Source organism: Pelophylax lessonae (genome assembly GCF_965119305.1).
Source record: "Pelophylax lessonae genome assembly, chromosome: 4".
Lineage (NCBI taxonomy): Eukaryota > Metazoa > Chordata > Amphibia > Anura > Ranidae > Pelophylax > Pelophylax lessonae.
Window position 1 is genome coordinate 455248226 of NC_138771.1, and position 24941 is coordinate 455273166.

Consider the following 24941-nt stretch of genomic DNA (forward strand, 5'->3'; position numbering starts at 1 on the left):
GGGACAGAGATAAGACTCAGGTGCTGGAGGAAGATTTCTGTATTTGTTGTTTATCACTTATCCCCCTCCCTGTGTGGGCCCCCCTGTGTGCTCAGGCCCCCTACAAGAGGGCTGGTGGTCCCCCCCTATCAGCGGCCCTGATAGTGGTTGAAAACCCTTACATATACGCAGTGAAGTGACTGACCTCAGGTGAAACAAAGAGATGAAACAAATCCTTCTACATATAAGTTGTACCTGAATATCTACAGTTGTCTTTTCCAACATTTATTCAGAGTGCTAAATTTATAAAGCTTGTCTGAGAGTTCAGAAAAAAGGGGGTGGAGAGCTGATGTTACACTCAGTGAGGAGAGGTCTGAGAGCAGATTGGAGGGAAGAGACACACCCCCCTTCACACAGTAGAAAGGACCAGAGCTGAGGCTGTCAACGGATGGATGAAAAACGGACAAACGGTCCGTATGTGTGAAAAGGGCCTTAAGCTGGATACACACTATACAACTTTTGTTGGTAGATTTCCTTTAGATTTACCTTCAACTATGTAGTGCAAGGGCCTGCCTGATTGCATACAAATTTAAAGTGTTTAGGTCTGACCTCATATTATATGGTTTTGGTAAGTCTAAAGGAAAAAATCTAAAGAAAATTGTATAGTGTGTATCCAGCTTTAGACTTACCTTCAACCAGGGCTTTTTTCAGTTCCACCACCTCTGGCTCAGGCCCTCTGCTCCCTACTCACCACTATCACTTATAAATACAGAAGGCTGGTTTCTGCATGTACTAATGACAGCTTAGCTCCAACAGATCTGATCTCTGGAGCATCTCCCACTGAGTGCAGGATGGGGACAATGGAGATGCAGGTGCCAAGGGTGCAGTGCAGATTACAACACCCCTACTGGATGATTTCCCTGCGAAGGAGTGAGGCAGAGCCACCTACAGTGTGCCGGGATGTACTAGAACCGGCTGGGTGCTTCAGCTTAATACAGCAACACAAGACATGTGGAAAATAGTGGAGCTTTTAAGGAGGAACAGAGATGAGGGCAGATGCATGCAGAGGCAAGAGCTGAAGAGGGGTGAAAGTGAGATGTGAATAGGGGATGCAGGTAAGCAGCTGGGGAAGAAGTCTGAACTTTGCAGTATGTAGCGCACCCCTGAAGGATGCACAATGTGTGTAACTGTGTGTGTGTGTGTCGAGGGGGGGGGGGGGTTTAGGGGGTCGTGGTGGAGTTCATGCACCTATTTTCTGGGAAAAAATGCTCTGCCTTCAACTATATAGTGCAAGGGCCTGCCTACCTCATATTTTATGATTTTGGTAAATCTAAAGATAATTGTATAGTGTGTATCCAGCTTAATGGGCCATACACACTAAACAATTGTCTTTAGATTTTTTCCTTTAGATTTACCAAAACCATATAATATGAGGTCAAATCTAAACACTTTCAATTTGTATGCAATCAGGTAGGCTCTTGCACTATATAGTTGAAGGTAAATCTAAAGGAAATCGAAGAACAAAAGTTGTATATTGTGTAGCCAGCTTAAGGGTGGACTTTGCAAAGTCCATTCAAGATGTTAAGCTGACTATTGGAATCCATCTTGTACCTGTCAAAAACAGATACCCCCCCCCCCCGCCCCTCACCCCAAAAGGTGCAAAATGTGGCACCGGAGGGGGGGGGGAGGCAGATAAGCAGACATTCCACTTTTGAGTGGAACTCCGCTTTAACAGCTAAAGGTGTACAGTGCCATCTATTTGTCAATTTCTTGAGGAATCACTGTCAGGTAAGGGATAGCACATTAGCAAAGGACTTACCTACAGACAGCATCAGCTTCTCAAAATCCTTAGATAGTTCAGCCTTTATACTCTCCTCAATACTCTTCCCAGCAACTTTCTCATACTCATCAAATACTGCAAAAGAAGACATAACTGAAGGTCCAATAAACCTGCAATATATACATATAATATACTGTATAGATACACAGCTCTTATCCACACAAAATCTTTGTGAAAGCTTCTACTTATTCGGAGATTGTAAAAGGTTTAATTTTCATAGTGAATGTGGAAAACCAATTCCCATTAAGGCCTATTGCTTATTAGCTGTGGTTCTGAGAGCAGAGCTTCCAATCCTGGAGCTCCTTTCAGTCAGTTGAATAACATCCCTGCTAAGCAGCTCCAAGTATCCTTGTATACTTTCTCGAAAACACATTGACGTGGCCTGGTTATACCACAGTGCAAAGTAGTTTTCCAAAGTTAGGAAGTTCTCTTGGAGGTGACAGCCACATAGGTGGGCATACTCAGTTAAAACAGCTGGCTGGTGGGGTTGCCATATCATCAGCAGGGGTGGAAAAGGTCTTACATTTTTAGGAGTAAAATGAAGATACTTTTCAATTAAGTATGGTAAATAGGCACAAGTTAAGCTATTTCTGCAATTTGGCTGCACACTAGCAAAGTGCCATGGTCAGCCCCTACACTTTGCCTCAGAAGCATTATTATAGCTGAACTCAAGGCAGACAGCTAGATGCGCAATTTACATATATGTGTTTAAATGGGTTTTTTTTTTTTACAATTCTGTACAGCCAGCCTTGTGATATATAGGTTACAGGCAATTGTGTGAAATCAGACATTCTAAAAAATGCCTAGGCAATGTATAAAATGGTGAATTTCACACATTGTCTGTACGTATATATATATATATATATATATATATATATATATATATATATATATATATATTCCATATTGTTTGTCGAATTTGGAGGAAAAGAATGAATTTAATCTTTCGGAATAAGTCTGTAACATAACAAAACTTTCCAGATGCACTGTAAATATATATATATATATATATATATATAAATATATACAGTAAAACCTTGGATTGCGAGCATAATCCGTTCCGGAAGCATGCTTGTAATCCAAAGCACTCTTATATCAAAGCAAATTTCCCCATAAGAAATAATGGAAACTCAGATGATTCGTTCCACAACCATTTATTCATAAGTCCTTCAGTTTATAGTCCATTTAAAAAGATTATAGCATTGCGATAGGTTATATAACCATAAAATGTCCATCCACAAATAGCCCCTTCCACAAGGGGATTAGAAGCAAAATCCAGTAGGAGCTACAGAGTATCAAAGAGAAGAGAGGCGCCTCTAAGTGTAGCAATATGGTTCCATTTAATGAAGGTACAACATTTAGCAACTCACATGGTTAATGAATAAAACAGGCACATCTAAGTATGCAGGCATCGGGGGTAAAGCTGTCCACATGGACTATCTTCTGCACCACCGGCTGCCAGTCTGTAATCCTGACCGGGAAGACCACCCTGCAGTAAAGGGATCTGAAAGCGAGGGGCAGCATGGAAGGGATGACGTAGATGGCGGTGCGGAGGATGGTCTATGTGGACAGCTTTAGCCTGGATGCCTGCATACTTAGATGTGCCTGTTCCAATCATCAACCATGTGAGTTGCTAAATGTTGTACCTTCATTAAATTTAACCATATTGCTACACTTAGAGGCGCCTCTCTTCTCTTTTATACTCAGCTGTGACTTGAGGCTACTTGTATATCAAGACATCGCTTGTAAACCAAGTCAAAATTTATTTGAAAATTTTGCTTGTCTTGCAAAGCGCTCTTAAACCAAGTTACTCTCAAACCAAGGTTTTACTGTATATATATACATATATATATATATATATATATATATATATATACAGTGCATCTGGAAAGTTTTGTTATGTTACAGACTTATTACAAAAGATTAAATTCGTTATTTTCCTCAAAATTCGACAAACAATACCCCATAATGACAACGTGAAAGAAGTTTGTGTGAAATCTTTGCAAATTTATTAAAAAAAAAAACTAAAAAAAAAAAAAAATCCCATGTACATAAGTATGCACAGCCTTTGCTCAATACTTTGTTGAAATGTCTTTAGACATTAATGGCTGTGTGTTGAGTTATTTTGAGGGAACAGCAAATTTACACTGTTATACAAGCTGTACACTGACTACTTTACATTGTAGCAACGTGTAATTTCTTCAGTGTTGTCACATGAAAAGATAGAATAAAATATTTCCAAACATGTGAGGGGTGTACTCACTTTTGTCAAGATAATATACATATATATATATATATACACACACACATATATATATATATATATATATATATATACACACATATTTATAATACAGGCAATGTGTGAAATTCGCCATTTTATACATTGCCTAGGCATTCTATAGAAGGCCTAATTTTCACATGTTGCCTGTAACATATATACAGCTATGTGGCACATGTATTTTTGGGTTTCACAATGCAGATGGCTGTATCAATTCTCAGTTTTCTGTCCACTCACTGGACCATGAATCAGCAGCATTACCCCTGTCCAAAAAGGAAAGAGGTAGAGGCCTTATCCACAAATAATACCATATTGTAGACTAACGCAGCTTGTGTACACAGAAAGAAATGCAGCTTGGTAAAACTCACCAAGTCTGAGATGTGATTTGCTCCGACTTCCCAAAATGTAGATGAACTGAGCCTCATCTGTGCCATATTTTTGTTCTCCAGCTTCAAATAAATCCTGAACATAAAAGAAAAAAAATCTAATTATTTCTCTGTATGATAATTGTAGGAAACACTAACATACTTATTCGGGAAGATGGTGGAAAGAGTAAAGCTGGGGTGCACCATGCCGTAGATCATAAAAAGCAATCAGATTGTAAGTTAATATTGACACACACACCACTAACCAACAGCTACAGTAGTTGTTGGGACTAAAAGCCACAGTTACCGCTATTCAAATGTTCCTCTAATATTAGCCCTACCGCCCTTTATGCAGTCAGGAAGTCACCAGGCAGAGAGGTGACTAGGCATTGGAATATCCTTTGTGACTTTGTGACTCTGTGACTTTCCCTGCCACTGACCACCAATGCAGGGGGGTGGTTGGGGGGGGGGGTTGTTAATAGTACTTACACCAGTGCTAGGAATTATTATTGTGTCCAATGACACCAGTGTTGGTGGTTAATGTTGCGTCCACTGACACCAGTGCTGGGGGATATGAATGTGTCTACCAACCACATCAGTCATAGCTATGATCAAGGCTCTCTGCCTTCCAGTGCCTGGCCCTGAAAGAAAGACTGGACTTTGGCAGAGGCCCACAGTACAAGTCCCAGCCTCAAAGAGAGAAAGTGGCACGGGAACCTGTGATCAGGTAAAGGCCACCAATTGGGGGTTAACCTTCCCTGCCACTGACCACTAATGCAGTGGGGGGGAATTAAGTTTCACTGCCACTGACCACCAATGTGGGAACGGGGGGGTGGAGTATTGGCACCAGTGTTAGGAGTTATTGCATCCACTGACACCAGTGCTGGGGTTATTATTAGGTCCACTGACACCAATGTTGGAGGTTATTATTGTGTCCACTTACACCAGTGCTGGGGGTTATTATTAGGTCCACTGACACCAATGTTGGAGGTTATTATTGTGTTCACTTACACCAGTACTGGGGGTTATAATTGCAGCCATTGCCACTAATGCTGAGGGTTATTTTTGTATCCACTGATACCAGTAATCGGGGGTTATTACTGCATCCAATGACACCAATAAAGAAAGTTATTTTTTAAAATAGAAATGCTAACAGTAGTGATTCTAAGGAAAGTACAGTAGGCCATCACAATCAATAACATTTTACTTTGTATGGTTTTGAAAAGGTCCAAACAATAAAAAAAAAGTCATCTGACCTTTGCCTATTGGTTTTTGTATTTTTGAAGGGAAAAACAGAGTATATTCTAAGCTACATTAGCAGTATTTTGTGACCATAGGCGATTGAAGCATAGATGTCTCTAGACCTAATTTAACAGCATCCGTGTGCTTCAGTTAACTTCGTTACAAGGTTGAATGTGTCTACCTAAAAAAAAGTTACATATCTTTTAAAGGACATATATGTTTTTTATTTGGTACATGGGTTAAATTAATTCCCTGCATATGTTGACAAAGTAAAACATATTATGAATGACATATAATTATTTGGTACATAGGTTAAATTAATTCCCTGCATATGTTTACAAAGTAAAACATATTATGAATTACATATAATTAAATATATATTTGTAATTTTTTTAATACTAGAATTGTATCTTACAAATACAGTTTTAAACAATGACATACTGCTATCATTAGTCTGCAATGGAATCTGAAAGCTAAAGGTTCATTTTTTTGTAAATGAACCCTCAGTCTGCATGTGGTTAAATATCTTAGGTAACATAGTGATTGCATGATCAGGAACTACTTTGATCAATTTTTACTGGTAATGAGGACCATGGCTATCAGTGACAGTCAGATCTGACAGCTAGCAGCTGCATGCAGTGTGAGACCAGCCATTCTTGGTTTGAATCTAGGCCAGGTCAGCAGAAACTTTTTAACCTGAAATATGAATATTATCATACAAGATTTATATAGCCCCCACAGTTTGCACAGTGCTTTTACAAAATAATGCAAGACAGTACAAACAAAAGGGCTTATAATCGAAACAATGTAAGAGAGCTTAATGTTTAAGGCCTTGTTCACATGGGCATACTATACCATACTATATGTGTTCCGTGCATCCCAGTAAGGGCATTTAGAGGGGGTGAATAATTGTCAGCTCCTAAATGATGTGGACTGTTCAGCACTCTTTGGCCTGCCATACAAGGTTCGAATCTCGGCCAGTTCAGCAGGAACCGTCCGGGATTCGAAAAATTATTTGGCAGGCTGAATGTACCAAGTTGATTGATCGATAAACTTGGGTACAACCAGCCTGCTGGATTCTCTTAAGATTATCGCAACCCCTGGTTGCAGGAAAGGAATTTGCACCGTGTATGGCCTGCCTCAATTGCTGGGTGTCAAAGAAGAATGTATAGTAATATTCTCTAAATTAATCTGCAGATTGCAGACTGTACGAAGAGCAGTAAAGCAGAACAACTAAGTTGTATTGCACAACAGTAAGGACTGTCTGCATATGACATTAGCAAAACCGGCTGCCTCCAATGAGCAATCTATACATTGAAACACATTTTGTAAACATTAACATACAATGCAATGTATTAAGCAAGCTTTTCTCATTAACACATATATATATTACCCTGGCATCTTGTTCTACTAATTCCTCGCTCACAATATCATCCTCTTCCCGTGTCCCCTGCAGTAAAATAAAAACAGGACTGTGAATCCGAAATTCTTATATCTTTTACTATGGATAGAAGTCTAAATAAAGTCACAAAGAATCAAAAACATGCATATATACTAAATAGTCATAAAGTAAGCCTAAAAATGCTGAAAATAAACTAGCAATAAATCTATTCTAGACAATGCTAGAGTTCACACTGACCTGTGCTTGAGCAATAACCTGCAAGGCACAATACACATTATGCATTGCTTTAGCACACGCACCTTAAAGCGGTAGTAAACCGCAGTTAGAGAAAAAAAAAAAAAATAATTCCCTATGGCAACGTCATAATGTGGTAGTATGCATCGCATACTACCACATTATGAGAGACTTACCTTAAGATGAAGCCCTCTAGCGCCACGCTAACACCACTGATAGTGCTTTCCTCTGTCTTCTTTCCGGGTTCGCGGCCTCTGCCTACAAGAGTGGCCGGGGGCACTATGATGTCACTCCTGCACATGCATGCGGGAGATGCCCTTTATGGCACTGTATGGCAGACCTACAGCGCAGATGCATCAGTGACATCACGTTTTAAGAAATATTTACAGTACCTACAGGGAAGCCTTATTATAGGCTTCCCTGGAGGTATTACAAACAACAAAGTGGGATGAAAAGCGCTACCCCCAGCCAGGCAAAGAAACATTTGCTTGCAAAATTAAAGTAGAAAAGTCTTACTTTATTGACAATAAGTGCTTCACAGTGAATAATCCAAATTGTAGAGGACGCTGGCCACCATATGAAATAACACAGATGGAAAACGGCAAAACGGCAGTACCTTGAGTGGAGCCAGTGCAGATGACTGATAACTTCGTGTTCCCAGGAGGAGGATGGGATGAGGAGCAGGCAATGCCACCAAGCAACAGGATGGTAAGAGGTCAGATGGAAGGGTTCCATGATGGAGAATGAAGGGAACACCACAAAAGCCGTCCTGCACTTAACTGAAGAGGCACCGGCCACATCAAGGTAAGGTGGCGGTGAAGCATGAAGAAGCAAATCCATCTTCAGTGACCGCTGAGTATGCAGAATCAGTCGTCTCTCTCTGCGAGAAGATCGCATCGGCGCCCAGAAATGACGTCACCGGACGGGCAGATCACAGACGGGAATGTGCAGAGTGGAGAATCCATCTGTGTTATTTCATATGGTGGCCTGCATCCTCTACAATTTGAATTATTCACTGTGAAGCACTTATTGTCAATAAACTAAGACTTTTCTGCTTTAATTTTGGAAGCAAATGTTTCTTTGCCTGACTGATGGTAGCGCTTTTCATTCCACTTTGTTTTATGTATTATCCAGTGCTTTAAGTGGGCCGGTATGCACTGGTACTCAGTAATGCCACTTCCAAATATGGCTCTTGAGCATACCGCCACCTCTCCGTGCGCCTTAGCGTACCAGTATGCTCATTTTGGACATCTGCACCCTCAATTGCCCCCCCCCCCCAAGAATATTTCCCACTCCAGAGCCAGACCAGTCACCACCAGTGAGTCCCCCTGCTCCGGAGTCCCAGCCCAGGCCAGGGGGGGGGGGGTGCTCTGTGGGGACCCTGATGTGGGTGTGGGGGGGGGGGGCGACAAAATTTATAGGCTATAATAGAGTACCGGCACCTCTTTTGGGCCACTTAAAGCACTGGTATTATCTATCTCATTGGGTTTGAGTGTGGGTTAGCAGCATCCCTGGCAGCACTATTCATTTACCATCTGATCTCATCATAGGACAGACCTCCAGTGCCTGGTTATTTCTGTGTGTTACCTGTAGGTATGAGTGGTGTAACAAAGTTTAAATTAGAACTAATAGCAAAACATTTTTTTTTTTAATTTTGGAAAGAGTAAGGGAGGGTTAAACCCCTGTAAGGTTTATTTTTGCCATCTGTGTCCCATGGAAGTAAGAAGAAATCCCTGCAAATTAAGGGAATCTCTTGGGGCCCCCCCAAGTCACCAGACTAGTCACTAGTGTCGCCACTGGAAGATTTCCCCTCTATTACTTTTCTGGGGGACAATTTTCTTTTACTTTCACTTTCAATGATAATGGTAAACAGGACAAATAGAGAGAGCAAATCTCCCTAAGAGGGACACAGACAGCAATAAAAACCGACAGGTGTTCTGTGAGGAAGGAGGCATGGCTTGCCTCCAAAACATGTCCAAATTGGCCATCCAGCATCTTGGGTTGACAGGTTGCTCTTCGAGCATGACAGTTCCCTCTCCGTGGCGTCCACCGGAAGAATTGTTCGGAATCCAGCACCACTGCTCTGTTTAGCGACGACTCTGCCTTGTTACCCAGACTGCTTTATGAGCGTAGCTTATTAGTGATTTTATGCTTCTACATTTAACTGTGCTACACCAGCGGTGGCTTGGCGCCTCTTTTTCCCTCCCCTTTTTCTGTTGCAGCACTCAGGTTCCCAGCCAATTTTGAGAAGGCAGCTTTGCTCCAGCCCTGGATGTCAGCCAGTGCCTGATAGACGTATATTACTTCTAACATCCAGGAATATATTGTGTTAGATCAGCACAGTATATTGGGACAATAGTCCCTGTTGCTATTTTTTGCTATTTTTTGTAAGGTTTTGTACCGACGAGGGTAGCGCTGAGAGTGTGTGCTTTTGACTCTAATCCCGCTGCGCTCTTAAAAAATTAAAAAAATAATTGCCTTTAGTTATACTTTAAAATGTTACTATCAGGGCTGTCTTTAACACAGGGCAAAAGGGGCAGCTGCCCTGGGCCCAGTCATTGTTATGGGGCCCAAGGCAGCTTCCCCTTGAGCCTGCACAGCTCGCAAATAGTTGATAAGTGGATTCAGAAGGGCCCAAGAAAAAGTTTGCCCCGGGTCCAATCAATATTAAAGATGGCCCTGGTTACTATGCAATAAGGCGTGCTGCATTAAAGTGGACCTGAACTCAAAAAGTGATTTTCAAAAGGGGCAGCTGCCCTGGGCCCAGTCATTGTTATGGGGCCCAAGGCAGCTTCCCCTTGAGCCTGCACAGCTCGCAAATAGTTGATAAGTGGATTCAGAAGGGCCCAAGAAAAAGTTTGCCCCGGGTCCAATCAATATTAAAGATGGCCCTGGTTACTATGCAATAAGGCGTGCTGCATTAAAGTGGACCTGAACTCAAAAAGTGATTTTCTATTATAGGGAACATTTAGGAATATTAATTGTGCCTGAGTAGTACTTTTAAAAATGTAGCTTTTGTCTGTAATTCCTCCTAAAAAAAACAGCAGTGCACTTCCTGGTATGTGGGTGTGCCTAGGCACTCCAGTACCCACAGCCTTATGGCTGTATATCTGCAGTGTGAGATTAAAGACACTGACAGCTTCTGACTGCTAGTTTTGTAAAATTTGTAATGAGATTCGGTGATGTCACTACTGTGCTACTCACAGAACCTGGTCTCTTCTACCAAGATGGTCACCTCCACACAGAGACATAGTGCAGGACAAGGCATGATAAGTCAGTAACAGGGTAGATCCCGCTACATGGAAACTACAGGTAATACTGGTGACTTTTTCCTTTGGTCCCTGTCTGTCTTTTTAGCACAGTGCATTTCCTCTTCTCAGCAGCCCATTTATTATGGATGGGCTGTAAGTGGAGCTTAACATAAGGCAAAAAGGAGGTGACTTTTTTTTCAAACAGCACAACACATGGCATGTACATTGTGACTGTGCATAGCATTTCAGAGTGACTGTGTTGCCTGCAGCTCTGATGGTATATTAGGGAGCCATTCAAAATTCATAGCACACGTGCATTGTGGAGCATTCCATTCAGCTATGTTGACTACAACTGTAATGGTGCATTGGGGTGCCATTAAAAATTCATAGCACATGTGCATTGTGGGGCATTCAGTGTGGCTATGTTACCTGCAACTGTAATGGTGCATTGGGGTGCAATTCAAAATGCATAGTACATGTGGACTGTGGGGCATTTCAGAGGGGCTATGTTGCCTGCAATTGTAATAGTGCCTTGGCATGTCATTCATAATTAATAGCACAAAGATCCAGAACACCAGGGTTCACAGGTTCCTTGCATTGTGGTAAAACATACATAATTTAAATGGTCACTGACTTTGGCTTTGACAGAACAAATACAGGCACTGGAAAATCTTATTTGTTACCTGCAACAGGACAACTAACATCTTCTTGAAGTGTCCGCTGGTATCTTTTATGACGTCCGTCTCCAGGTCTCTGTCATAAGCTGTAAGAATGCAGAAGATGCTGATCAGTAAATATCTGAATGGTAAGCCAAGTTAAGACTTTTGTAAATGTTATGGAAAGCTTCACTTCTCTCTCACCATCTTTATAGGCCTCTATCAGTGCATGAATCTGCTGGTTATTCCGAGAGGCCAGGATTTCAATGAGACATTTCTCATCGGTTCCAATACCCTGAAATACATTGTCACAGAAAGGTAGTTTTCAGAAAGTTATTGTTTTTGCAAAGCTTATTAACCAGTACTGTTATCAGTTTAATTTTAGAGGACCATACATAAGGTAAATAAACCGGGCTTTAAAGGACTGGTCCACCTAAAAGTAATATTTTAGTTTTTAAACATGCTAGAAAGCAAAATCACCTGACAAGTTTGTTATTCCCTCAGGGGCTCACTGTTTGAGTTACTTGATGTGCATTCTTGCTATGGAGCTTCACTCTCTTTGCTGGATTTTGTATTTTTTATTTAATCCTACCTGGTGATTCTGCTAGTTTCTATATTTTCTGTTCTAGAGTAACAAAGCACCTTGAGAATATTCCTAAGCAGCAGAAGTGTTGCAATGCCAAGATTTGTGCTCACTGCGAATTCAAAGCTAACGCCACGATGCACAGTGGATAAGCATGACCTGCTTGGAGTGTCAGGACCTGCATCTCCTGTTGGTGGCACTGTGGTTCCCAGAACTGAAGGGCTGAGGGTCATCAGCGAATGTCTCTTAGCCACCAGCAGGTCCCAGTAATTAGTCTCCCCCTGATGCTGGCTGCTGGAAAGGTATATAACCCCTCCCTTGATTTTCATTAGTGCTGCAGTGTTTTGCCTAATAGCCATACACCTGCTTGCTGATTATCCTGATCCCTACCTTATTCTGTAGCCTGTCATGCCCGCGTATGTCAGCTTCCTATCATCTGTATATGGTGTATTATATTAAGGTTATTGTATTAGTTTTGCTTCACTGTCACTTTTTTTTTCACTTATGCTTTACTTTTGGTCTGTTGGTGTTGGATAAGCATTGTGTGCATTATTCAACTTTCTTTTATTCTTACTCAGTCTGATTCCAGTTTCCTAAGTGCAGCTGCACTGACCTGGTCATCCCTGCTGCCACTCGATACCTACACCTGGTATTCCTTACATGGAGTCAATTGAGAGCACGAGACATTATTAAATCTCCGTGTCATTGAAAGGAAATCTGCATCCGCAAGTACAATGAGGGTACACAAAACAAAAGTCACTTAGAGAAGCAAAGTAGACAAGTAGGTTGCATGAACTTCTGAAGCCAAAAAGGTAAGCACTGTGGAATATATAAAAAAGCAACGTATCTACCAGGAAATTGGTCTAATAGACTAAGGAATATTTATGGGGAGGTTAAATTGTAATTTAATTTGGACAATAAGGGCATCTAATCAGTACTAAATTTGTTAGGAATGAGCAGTGCATGTTAGTTGTGGTCATGTGCATACTACACATCCCATAATCCATAGTTCACCTCAAGACACAGTGGCTACATTCATACCATAGAAAACAAAAGTAGCCACCCTTCCAACATGAAGCCAGATCAGAGCAGGAAGAAAAAAAAAATCACCTTTGGAGATTTGAGGGAGACTGAAAGCAATATAAGGTACTTTTTTTGTAATTAGAATACATACTTGAATATTATTTTTTTATACCAAAGTTTAATGCTACTTTAAGGCTCGGTTCACACTTATGCGATGTGGGAAGGCTGCGAATTCGCAGCCTGTTCCCGCATCGCAAACGCACCCCCGGCAGTTCACACTGCCATATGCGATACGCTGGGGGTGTCAATGTAATCCTAACGACACCCCCAGTTTGATCGCATATCGCAGTGCGATCTTGCAGTTCGCACAGGATCGGATCGCACAAGTGTGAACCGCTGTGCGATCCGATCCTGATGCGGCTGCAAAAAAGGGTCCTGTGCGTGTTTGCTGCGGGTGCAGTGTGAATTTAGCCATACAAAGTGTATGGCTAAACTCACACCGCACAGCCGATCGCATGTAATGAAGGAGCAGTGCGCTCCGATATTACATGCGATCAGCGCAGCCGCATCAATGTGAACCGAGACTAAATAAACTGAGCATCAATTCTCCAAAGTATTTAGGAAAGTATAGCCTTTATTAGCTGGAGAAAAACTTGTTTCAGGTTCAGGTCTAGCTGCAAAAAAAAACTATTATTTGACTGTTAAATAATAAAATAAAAAAGCAAGCCTTGCTGCCCTCTGCAGTACTTCTTTTATGTCACTAGATGTCCTCAGTCATATAGGTAAACTGATTGCCAGTGGGGAGGCGATATGATATGATATGATATGATATGATATATGATATGATATGTGATAATACAAAGTGCCTCAAATCCAAAAAACAAATGCACAAATAATGCAAATCCACAAATGAACTAACTTGGGGATCAGAGTAGTGCTGTTTATAATTTACGCACACAAGGTATTGCATGTTCTTATTTTTTGTAGGTTGAAAGTGCAGAATTTAGGTAATTGTAATTTATTTTTCTAGTTGGGCTCACTATACTACTGCACCTAAAAGCAAACATACATCATTACATGAGAAGCATTCAGTGAAGCAATAAGAACCGTCCATGAAGAACAGACAAAGAGCCAATGATGCAAACGGACCAGCTAGAAGACCCTTGGAAAAAAAGGTATGTATGCATATAATAATGGTAAAAAAAATTTTTTAATTCATATACAGTAAATCAAGACATAAAGGTAGACCCTTTTGTTTGTCTTCTTTTGGTAATCTGAATATTTGGCTTTGTAACCTAATGACCATGTAACTGGGCAACGTTGCAGGTAAAGTATTATCTTTTATGCAGAATGTGTCTTCCAGTAATTTGGGGAACTCTGCCTAAAATATTCTCCTTCATATTAAAATACTTACGTCAATGGCATCTTTAATCTCCTTGGCATCAAAATAGGCTGGGGGTCTCATCAATCCTACAATAAGCCTCTCAAATTTACCAGTGAGCTCATATTTCAAGTCATCAATGAGATCCTATTGACAAAAATACACATCAGATACACATGCCAAAAGTTAAATATTTAATTTATTTTCTTCATCTTTTACATGAACACATTCAATAATGCTTTACAGAGGACTCTGGCCCAAAGAACTCTGTATTTTAATTAAATGAGAGTGCTGAGCCATTAACCCGACCTGATAGGATATTGACACAGCTGTGCTGAGCTAATGAGGTAGCACAGCCAATATCTCAATGGATCTAGAAGAGGTGAGTAGAAGGCTGTAGGAGAAGCTGGGGGCAGACTACAGCAAAAATGTAACAGCAGCCTGAGAGCAGCGGGAACCTAGGTGCCTGCAGTATGTAACTGTCATATTCTTAGCCAGCACTCAAGAATTCCTGCAATGCATCCATCTATGCCAGTGGCGGAGCTAGACTTTTAAAACAGGGGTGGCAAAGGGGTGGCTAGGTATTATTTTGGGGGGTCAATATACAAAGTGTAATTTAGTGTCAGATTCGTCCACCGCAATGTCGCAGTCCCTCTAATGATCACTGCCATTACTAGTAAAGACAGGATACAGGTGGTGGTGATCAGAGGATACAGACAGGATACAGGTTTGCCCCCAATGATTATTGCAGAGTGCCACAGCAATGCCCCCAATGATTATTGCAGAGTGAGACAGCCTTGCCCCCAATGATTATTGCAGAGTGCGACAGCAATGCCCCAATGATTATTGCAGAGTGCGACAGCAATGCCCCCAATGATTATTGCAGAGTGCGACAGCAATGCCCCCAATGATTATTGCAGAGTGAGACAGCAATGCCCCCAATGATTATTGCAGTGAGACAGCAATGCCCCCAATGATTATTGCAGTGAGACAGCAATGCCCCCAATGATTATTGCAGTGAGACAGCAATGCCCCCAATGATTATTGCAGAGTGAGACAGCAATGCCCCCAATGATTATTGCAGTGAGACAGCAATGCCCCCAATGATTATTGCAGAGTGAGACAGCCTTGCCCCCAATGATTATTGCAGAGTGAGACAGCAATGCCCCCAATGATTATTGCAGAGTGCGACAGCAATGCCCCCAATGATTATTGCAGAGTGAGACAGCAATGCCCCCAATGATTATTGCAGAGTGAGACAGCAATGCCCCAAATGATTATTGCAGTGAGACAGCAATGCCCCCAATGATTATTGCAGTGAGACAGCAATGCCCCCAATGATTATTGCAGAGTGAGACAGCCTTGCCCCCAATGATTATTGCAGTGAGACAGCACTGCCCCCAATGATTATTGCAGAGTGAGACAGCCTTGCCCCCAATGATTATTGCAGAGTGAGATAGCAATGCCCCCAATGATTATTGCAGTGAGACAGCAATGCCCCCAATGATTATTGCAGAGTGAGACAGCAATGCCCCCAATGATTATTGCAGAGTGAGACAGCAATGCCCCCAATGATTATTGCAGAGTGAGACAGCAATGCCCCCCAATGATTATTGCAGAGTGAGACAGCAATGCCCCCAATGATTATTGCAGAGTGAGACAGCAATGCCCCCAATGATTATTGCAGAGTGAGACAGCAATGCCCCAAATGATTATTGCAGTGAGACAGCAATGCCCCCAATGATTATTGCAGTGAGACAGCAATGCCCCCAATGATTATTGCAGAGTGAGACAGCCTTGCCCCCAATGATTATTGCAGTGAGACAGCACTGCCCCCAATGATTATTGCAGAGTGAGACAGCCTTGCCCCCAATGATTATTGCAGAGTGAGATAGCAATGCCCCCAATGATTATTGCAGTGAGACAGCAATGCCCCCAATGATTATTGCAGAGTGAGACAGCAATGCCCCCAATGATTATTGCAGAGTGAGACAGCAATGCCCCCAATGATTATTGCAGAGTGCCACAGCAATGCCCCCAATTATTATTGCAGAGTGAGACAGCAATGCCCCCAATGATTATTGCAGAGTGAGACAGCCTTGCCCCCAATGATTATTTCAGAGTGAGACAGCAATGCCCCCAATGATTATTGCAGAGTGCGACAGCAATTCCCCCAATGATTATTGCAGAGTGAGACAGCAATGCCCCCAATGATTATTGCAGAGTGAGACAGCAATGCCCCCAATGATTATTGCAGAGTGCCACAGCAATGCCCCCAATGATTATTGCAGAGTGAGACAGCAATGCCCCCAATGATTATTGCAGAGTGAGACAGCAATGCCCCCAATGATTATTGCAGTGAGACAGCAATGCCCCCAATGATTATTGCAGTGAGACAGCCTTGCCCCCAATGATTATTGCAGTGAGACAGCAATGCCCCCAATGATTATTGCAGAGTGAGACAGCAATGCCCCCAATGATTATTGCAGAGTGAGACAGCAATGCCCCCCAATGATTATTGCAGAGTGAGACAGCAATGCCCCCAATGATTATTGCAGAGTGAGACAGCAATGCCCCCAATGATTATTGCAGTGAGACAGCAATGCCCCCAATGATTATTGCAGAGTGAGACAGCAATGCCCCCAATGATTATTGCAGAGTGAGACAGCAATGCCCCCCAATGATTATTGCAGAGTGAGACAGCCTTGCCCCCAATGATTATTGCAGAGTGAGACAGCAATGCCCCCAATGATTATTGCAGAGTGAGACAGCAATGCCCCCAATGATTATTGCAGTGAGACAGCAATGCCCCCAATGATTATTGCAGAGTGAGACAGCAATGCCCCCAATGATTATTGCAGAGTGAGACAGCAATGCCCCCAATGATTATTGCAGTGAGACAGCAATGCCCCCAATGATTATTGCAGAGTGAGACAGCAATGCCCCCAATGATTATTGCAGAGTGAGACAGCAATGCCCCCCAATGATTATTGCAGAGTGAGACAGCCTTGCCCCCAATGATTATTGCAGAGTGAGACAGCAATGCCCCCAATGATTATTGCAGAGTGAGACAGCAATGCCCCCAATGATTATTGCAGTGAGACAGCAATGCCCCCAATGATTATTGCAGAGTGAGACAGCAATGCCCCCAATGATTATTGCAGAGTGAGACAGCAATGCCCCCCAATGATTATTGCAGAGTGAGACAGCCTTGCCCCCAATGATTATTGCAGAGTGCGACAGCAATGCCCCCAATGATTATTGCAGAGTGAGACAGCAATGCCCCCAATGATTATTGCAGTGAGACAGCAATGCCCCCAATGATTATTGCAGAGTGAGACAGCAATGCCCCCAATGATTATTGCAGAGTGAGACAGCAATGCCCCCAATGATTATTGCAGAGTGAGACAGCAATGCCCCCAATGATTATTGCAGAGTGAGACAGCAATGCCCCCAATGATTATTGCAGTGAGACAGCAATGCCCCCAATGATTATTGCAGAGTGAGACAGCAATGCCCCCAATGATTATTGCAGAGTGAGACAGCAATGCCCCCAATGATTATTGCAGAGTGCCACAGCAATGCCCCCAATGATTATTGCAGAGTGCCACAGCAATGCCCCCAATGATTATTGCAGAGTGAGACAGCAATGCCCCCAATGATTATTGCAGAGTGAGACAGCAATGCCCCCCAATGATTATTGCAGAGTGAGACAGCCTTGCCCCCAATGATTATTGCAGAGTGAGACAGCAATGCCCCCAATGATTATTGCAGAGTGAGACAGCAATGCCCCCAATGATTATTGCAGTGAGACAGCAATGCCCCCAATGATTATTGCAGAGTGAGACAGCAATGCCCCCAATGATTATTGCAGAGTGAGACAGCAATGCCCCCAATGATTATTGCAGTGAGACAGCAATGCCCCCAATGATTATTGCAGAGTGAGACAGCAATGCCCCCAATGATTATTGCAGAGTGAGACAGCAATGCCCCCCAATGATTATTGCAGAGTGAGACAGCCTTGCCCCCAATGATTATTGCAGAGTGAGACAGCAATGCCCCCAATGATTATTGCAGAGTGAGACAGCAATGCCCCCAATGATTATTGCAGTGAGACAGCAATGCCCCCAATGATTATTGCAGAGTGAGACAGCAATGCCCCCAATGATTATTGCAGAGTGAGACAGCAATGCCCCCCAATGATTATTGCAGAGTGAGACAGCCTTGCCCCCAATGATTATTGCAGAGTGCGACAGCAATGCCCCCAATGATTATTGCAGAGTGAGACAGCAATGCCCCCAATGATTATTGCAGTGAGACAGCAATGCCCCCAATGATTATTGCAGAGTGAGACAGCAATGCCCCCAATGATTATTGCAGAGTGAGACAGCAATGCCCCCAATGATTATTGCAGAGTGAGACAGCAATGCCCCCAATGATTATTGCAGTGAGACAGCAATGCCCCCAATGATTATTGCAGAGTGAGACAGCAATGCCCCCAATGATTATTGCAGAGTGAGACAGCAATGCCCCCAATGATTATTGCAGAGTGCCACAGCAATGCCCCCAATGATTATTGCAGAGTGCCACAGCAATGCCCCCAATGATTATTGCAGAGTGAGACAGCAATGCCCCCAATGATTATTGCAGAGTGAGACAGCCTTGCCCCCAATGATTATTGCAGAGTGAGACAGCAATGCCCCCAATGATTATTGCAGAGTGAGACAGCAATGCCCCCAATGATTATTGCAGAGTGCGACAGCAATGCCCCCAATGATTATTGCAGAGTGCGACAGCAATGCCCCCAATGATTATTGCAGAGTGAGACAGCAATGCCCCCAATGATTATTGCAGAGTAAGACAGCAATGCCCCCAATGATTATTGCAGAGTGAGACAGCAATGCCCCCAATGATTATTGCAGAGTGCCACAGCAATGCCCCCAATTATTATTGCAGAGTGAGACAGCCTTGCCCCCAATGATTATTGCAGAGTGCCACAGCCACAGCATTTGCCCGCAATCATTGCAGAGTGCCAGCGTCTCCCCCCCCCCGTGAGACCGGCTTACTTACCTCATGGACGGACGGTCATCACAGCAGCTTCTCATCGGTCCGCGGCTCCCTGCATCTTCTCAGTCCTCCCGCCGGCGCCTCCTCGACCAATGGCACGGCGTTTGCCATTCGGCCAATCAGGAAGCGGGAGGACCCGCTCCCTGATTGGCCGGAGGAGGATCCATGTGACAATAGCGAATTTTCATTCGCTATTGTCACAGAATGGGCGGGCTCGGCTTCGGGACGCACTGCTCTGCTGCTCCCTGACCCTGGCCGCCAGCTTAGAGGGATCAGCCGGTTCTGCGAACCGGCTGATCCCACCACTGCCTGTGATTCCTCTGCTGCCAGCCAGGATCGGGGTGGCAACAGGGGTGGCAGGGACTTTTTCTGGGGTGTCAATTGACACCCCAGCTAACCCTCTGGCTCCGCCACTGATCTATGCCAGTGTTTCTCAACCTCTTTTCTGTCAAGGCACTCTTTAAAAATATTCACAATCTTGAGTCAACCCATTCTAAAATGTAAAAAACTGAACTAATAGTTTTACACACAGTATCTCACAAAAATCAGTACACCCCTCACACTTATTGTAAATACTTTATTATATCTTTTCATGTGACAACACTGAAGAAATGACACTTTGCTACAATGTAAAGTAGTGAGTGTACAGCTTGTATAACAGTGTAAATTTGCTGTCCCCTTAAAATAACACAACACACAGCCATTATTGTCTAAACAGCTGGCAACAAAAGTGAGTACAGCCCTAAGTGAAAATGTCCAAATTAGGCCCAAAATGTCAATATATTGTGTGGCTACACTATTTTCCAGCACTGCCTAAACCCTCTTGGGCATGGAGTTCACCAGAGCTTCACAGGATGCCAATGGTGGATATTAGAGACCTTGCACTCCTCCACAGATGCTCAATAGGGTTTAGGTCTGGCGACATGCTTGGCCAGTCCATCACCTTTACCCCCAGCTTCTTTAGCAAGGCAGTAGTGGTCATCTTGGAGGTGTGTTTGGGGTCGTTATCATGTTGGAATACTGCCCTGCGGCCCAGTCTCCAAAGGGAGAGGATCATGCTCTGCTTCAGTATGTCACAGTACATGTTGGCATTCATGATTCCCTCGATGAACTATAGCTTCCCAGTGCCGGCAGCACTCATGTAGCCCCAGACCATGACACTCCCACCACCATGCTTTACTGTAGGCAAGCCACACTTGTCTTTGTACTCCTCACCTGGTTGCCGCCACACACGCTTGACACCATCTGAACCAAATAAGTTTATCCTTTTATCATCAGACCACAGGACATGGTTCCAGTAATCCATGTCCTTAGTCTACTTGTCTTCAGCACACTGTTTGCAGGCTTTCTTGTGCATCATCTTCTGGGACGACAGCAATGCAGACAAATTTGATGCAGTATGCGGCGAACGGTCTGAGCACTGACAGGCTGACCCCCCACCCCTTCAACCTCTTCAGCAATGCTGGCTGCACTCATACATCAATTTCCCAAAGACAATCTCTGGATATGATGCTGAGCACGTGCACTCAACCTCTTTGGTCGATCATGGCAAGGCCTGTTCTGAGTGGAACCTGTCCTGTTAAACCGCTGTATGATCTTGGCCACCGTGCTGCAGCTCAGTTTCAGGGTCTTGGCAATCTTCTTATAGCCCAGGCCATCTTTATGTAGAGCAACAATTCTTTTTTTCAGATCCTCAGAGAGTTCTTGGCCATGAGGGGCCATTTTGATTTTCCAGTGACCAGTATGAGAGAGTGAGAGCGATAACACCAAATGTAACACACCTGCTCCCCATTCACACCTGAGACCTTGTAACACTAATGAATCACATGACACCGGGGAGGCAAAATGGCTAATTCGGCCCAATTTGGACATTTTCACTTAGGGGTGTACTCACTTTTGTTACCAGCGGTTTAGACATTAGTGGCTATGTGTTGAGTTATTTTGAGGGACAGCAAATTTACACTGTTATACAAGCTGTACACTTACTACCTTACATTGTAGCAAAGTGTTATTTCTTTAGTGTTGTCACATGAAAAGATATAATAAAATATTTACAAAAATGTGAGGGGTGTACTCACTTTTGTGAGGTACTGCATGTAGCAACATACACACACGTAGGACGCTTAGCCTTAGTGGTGATTTAAGCTGGCCAGTTCAGCAGGGAATGGGCACTGTGGTTGTACAGAAGTTGATCTACCGATCAACTTTTTTACAACCGCCCTATTGGATTTTCTCCACTCGATCAGCACTGCAGGCAACGCTGATCAGTGTATAATGATGATGTGGAAGTCTCCCCTCTGTCACAATACATGGACAAAGTGGGGAGGATTCCCCCATTCACCTTGAATGTGTGGATGGGGGAATCAGGCCAGTTGTTTTTTGTTCAACCTGCTCGTTGAATAAAAAAAACAGACTCATCTATGGGCTACATTCGTCTTCCAAAGCAGATACACCTTTACACCCTTGTACTGACTAGCATTCTAGCATTTTCTTCTCCCTCCGTTTCTCTCCCTTGCTCTGCTAACATGACCCTAGTGCTAATGGAGAAGGGCAAACAAGGATGCTCTGCATGTGCTGGACATCCTTCGGTGGCTGTAATGTTGTAATGGTGCGCAGTGAAAACCCATAGCTTTGTGTAACTAAAAGGCAGGCTTGATGCAGGCTTCTGGCTTGTATACACTTTTTGGGCAATATTTTGTCAAGGCAAACCTGAAGAAACCTGAAGACGCCCAGGTTGCAAGGCTGCTCCATGCAATACAGGGTGTCTCTCAGTAGACTGCTGAGTTTGTATTATTTAGATTAATTTGTTAGCAGTAATTATTTGAGTATATTAAATTAAATCTGCTTGCAATCCAGCATACCTAGAGCCATTCTGTTGGACAGCTAGGCCACCCATCACATTTGGCAGCTAACAGAAATGGTCAGGCAAGAAAACAAAGGATATGGTTCATATTTTCATAAATGGGCGGCCTAGGATTTGGGAATCCTGGGCTATCAGAAGAAGCAAGTAGGCACCTACAGTAGATGCAAGGTGAGCCCACTGGTTCACTTTATATATATATATATATAAAGAATTGTCTTTCCCCTTGTTTTCTGAAGATGGGAAAGAAGTATTTTGTGAGGAGCTTTAGAGACAAATACAGTATGTGTAAAAAAATACGTTAATAATAAAATATGTTATATAATCCTGTAAGTTACAGTTCTGCAATGACACTTTAACCTTCTTCCCTATTTGCTCCTATTTGCATGCCATTATACAGTATTTGAAGGTATCACCTAACAAATACATCAGCAAGCATTGCTGTAGAAGAGAGGGCCCAACACTAATATTTGACATTTGCAGTATGTTTTTTCACAGTTACCTTGCCATAGAGAGATTTGTAGGCCTGAATGATTTGGATACGTTGCTGGTTACTCCTGGAGGTAATGAGATCCAATATTGCTTCTTTATCACTACCTGCAAGAAGACAGATCAAGACACAGGAATAAAGACTCTATGAAATCAACTAAAAACTCGACCATCTTTCCTGGCAATCATGTGCACACATGAGGTCAGCATAAATACCGTATATATCAAATTTATTTGAAGTCAATAACTAATTATGCCATCACAAAATCAATTTCAGCCCCAGTGGTTTTAATCTTTGTTTCCCATATTTATAGCATCCATATATCATTCAGAGCATGAGAGTACAAAGTAAGTATATTCACATAAGCCCCTGTACATTCTAGGATCAAATTGGTCAGAAACCACTTACGCCACCAGTATGCTTTTCATTTAAAGCGGAGTTCCGGGCACAGATGTCATTTTTTAATAAACATACCCCCGGGACAGTCAGGGCTAGCACATTCCACAATGGCTAGCCTCTGATCTGTCCCGGTTCGCACTTACCTTTTAGAAGAAATACTTACTTATAAAATTTCTTCCACAGCGTTTCCATCTCTCTTGTGGGCAGCTGAAGCCGGCGCGGTCCTCTTCTGTGTCTTCTTCCGCGTCTTCTTGTCCCAGAATGCGCCGCACCGGCCCCTCTCGTCACTTCCGGCGCGACGCCGCATTCCTCCACAGCTTCTGGGCATGCCCAGAAGCTGTTTAGCAGGGGAATGCGGCGTCGCCCGGAAATGACGAGCGGGGCCGGTGCCGTCGCATTGATTCCTGGGAGCTGTGACGTTCAGCTCCCAGGAATCATAGCGAGGCAGGAAGTGACGGGGTGAGCCGCGGCTCCGAGGGAGGAAGTACTCTGAGGTGAGTATCTTCGATCTTCAATTGCAAGGTAAGTAAACAAAAAAAAAAAAAATAACTACCCAATTCCTTTTCAGGTGAGGCATACCTAGCGGAGGGGCACAAAAAAAAAATCTCGTTTTTGTGCCCGGAACTCCGCTTTAAGGGAGGAAATGGGAACATTTGCAGGAAAGATGTAATCATTGGACAGACCCGATGTCCGCCGGGCACTCGCGATCTTCCGTTACACCGGAAGAAAGGCAGGCGGCTAATATAAACAAAGCCGCCTGTCATTCTTCCCTGTGTAAGAATGGAGATCAAACGGTTCTGCTATGTAGGACCGTTGATCTCTGTTCTTACACTAGTAGCCACTTCCAATCACAGTTAGAAACATGCCCCTAGGGACACACTTAACCCCTCCCTCTCCAATAAAGTTAACTCCTTCACTGCCAGTGTCATTTTTACAGTAACAGTGCATATGTATAGCACTGATTACTGCAGTAATGTCACTGGTAACCCCAAAAGTGTCAAAAATGTCAGTCAAGGGTCCGATCTGTCCGCCGCAATGTCGCAGTCCCGCAAAAAAAAATCACAGATCGCCGCCATTACTCGTTAAAAAAAAAACAACAAAAATGACAAAAATCTTTCCCTTAGTAAGTAAACGCAATAACTGCACAAACCACTCAAAATACGCTTTTTGCGATTTTTTTTTTTACCAAACATAGGTAGCATAAAACAAATTGGCCTAAAATGTTAAAAAATTTTGATTTTTACATTTTTTTTGGAATTTCATATTAAACATGTGAAAATTATTGTTAATTTTGCAAAATTGACGCACTTTTTTTGTTTATAGCGCATGATCAAAAAATCGCACAGGTGATCATATGCCACCAAAAGAAAGCTCTGTTTGTGGGAAAAAAAGGACGTCAAATTCGTTTAGGTACAGCGTCGCACGACCGCGCAATTGTCCATTAAAATCACGCAGTGCCGAATCGCAAAATAGGCCCTGGTCAGGAAGCGGGTCAAATCTTCCGGGGCTTAAGTGGTTAAAGGAGTGAATTTCCCTTCCTAGGGGTAGATTTCCTCTCACTTCCTGTTGTCTCCCTTTGTTTGTAAGTACGAGTCATTTGTAAGTCAGATGTTTGTAACCAGGGACCGCCTGTATTGCAACTTAGAAGTGTTGTGTAGCAGACCGCATAGATAAGGGAAAGGGACACCTTTCTTTCCGTTGACTCGGACAACATGTAGCATGCTATAGTCCCTGAGATGGGGTCCCTTGAGGTTCCCATTGTAGACAAGACAGAACACAAAGACATCTTCCCTAAAGGAACTTGTAGAGGAAAACCAGGCTGGCATCACCGGAATACCATTCCAACTACAAGCCCACTCTGTTTCATTATGTTGTTCTAGCTAAGTCC

The 24941-nt window shown here is 43.1% G+C and overlaps 1 protein-coding gene across 2 annotated transcripts in view; it reads right to left on the reverse strand.

Moving 5' to 3' along the window:
* The window catches only part of ANXA6 (annexin A6), a 175222-nt gene that overhangs the window by 76750 nt on the left and 73531 nt on the right, over positions 1–24941 (reverse strand). For both annotated transcript variants that reach the window (XM_082254125.1, XM_082254124.1), the window contains exons 4-10: positions 22667–22761; positions 14271–14384; positions 11455–11545; positions 11278–11357; positions 7101–7157; positions 4469–4562; positions 1799–1894 (exon numbers count right to left, since the gene is read on the reverse strand). In XM_082254125.1, coding sequence (XP_082110251.1) covers positions 1799–1894; positions 4469–4562; positions 7101–7157; positions 11278–11357; positions 11455–11545; positions 14271–14384; positions 22667–22761 — 627 coding nt within the window. The remainder of the gene's footprint in view (positions 1–1798; positions 1895–4468; positions 4563–7100; positions 7158–11277; positions 11358–11454; positions 11546–14270; positions 14385–22666; positions 22762–24941) is intronic.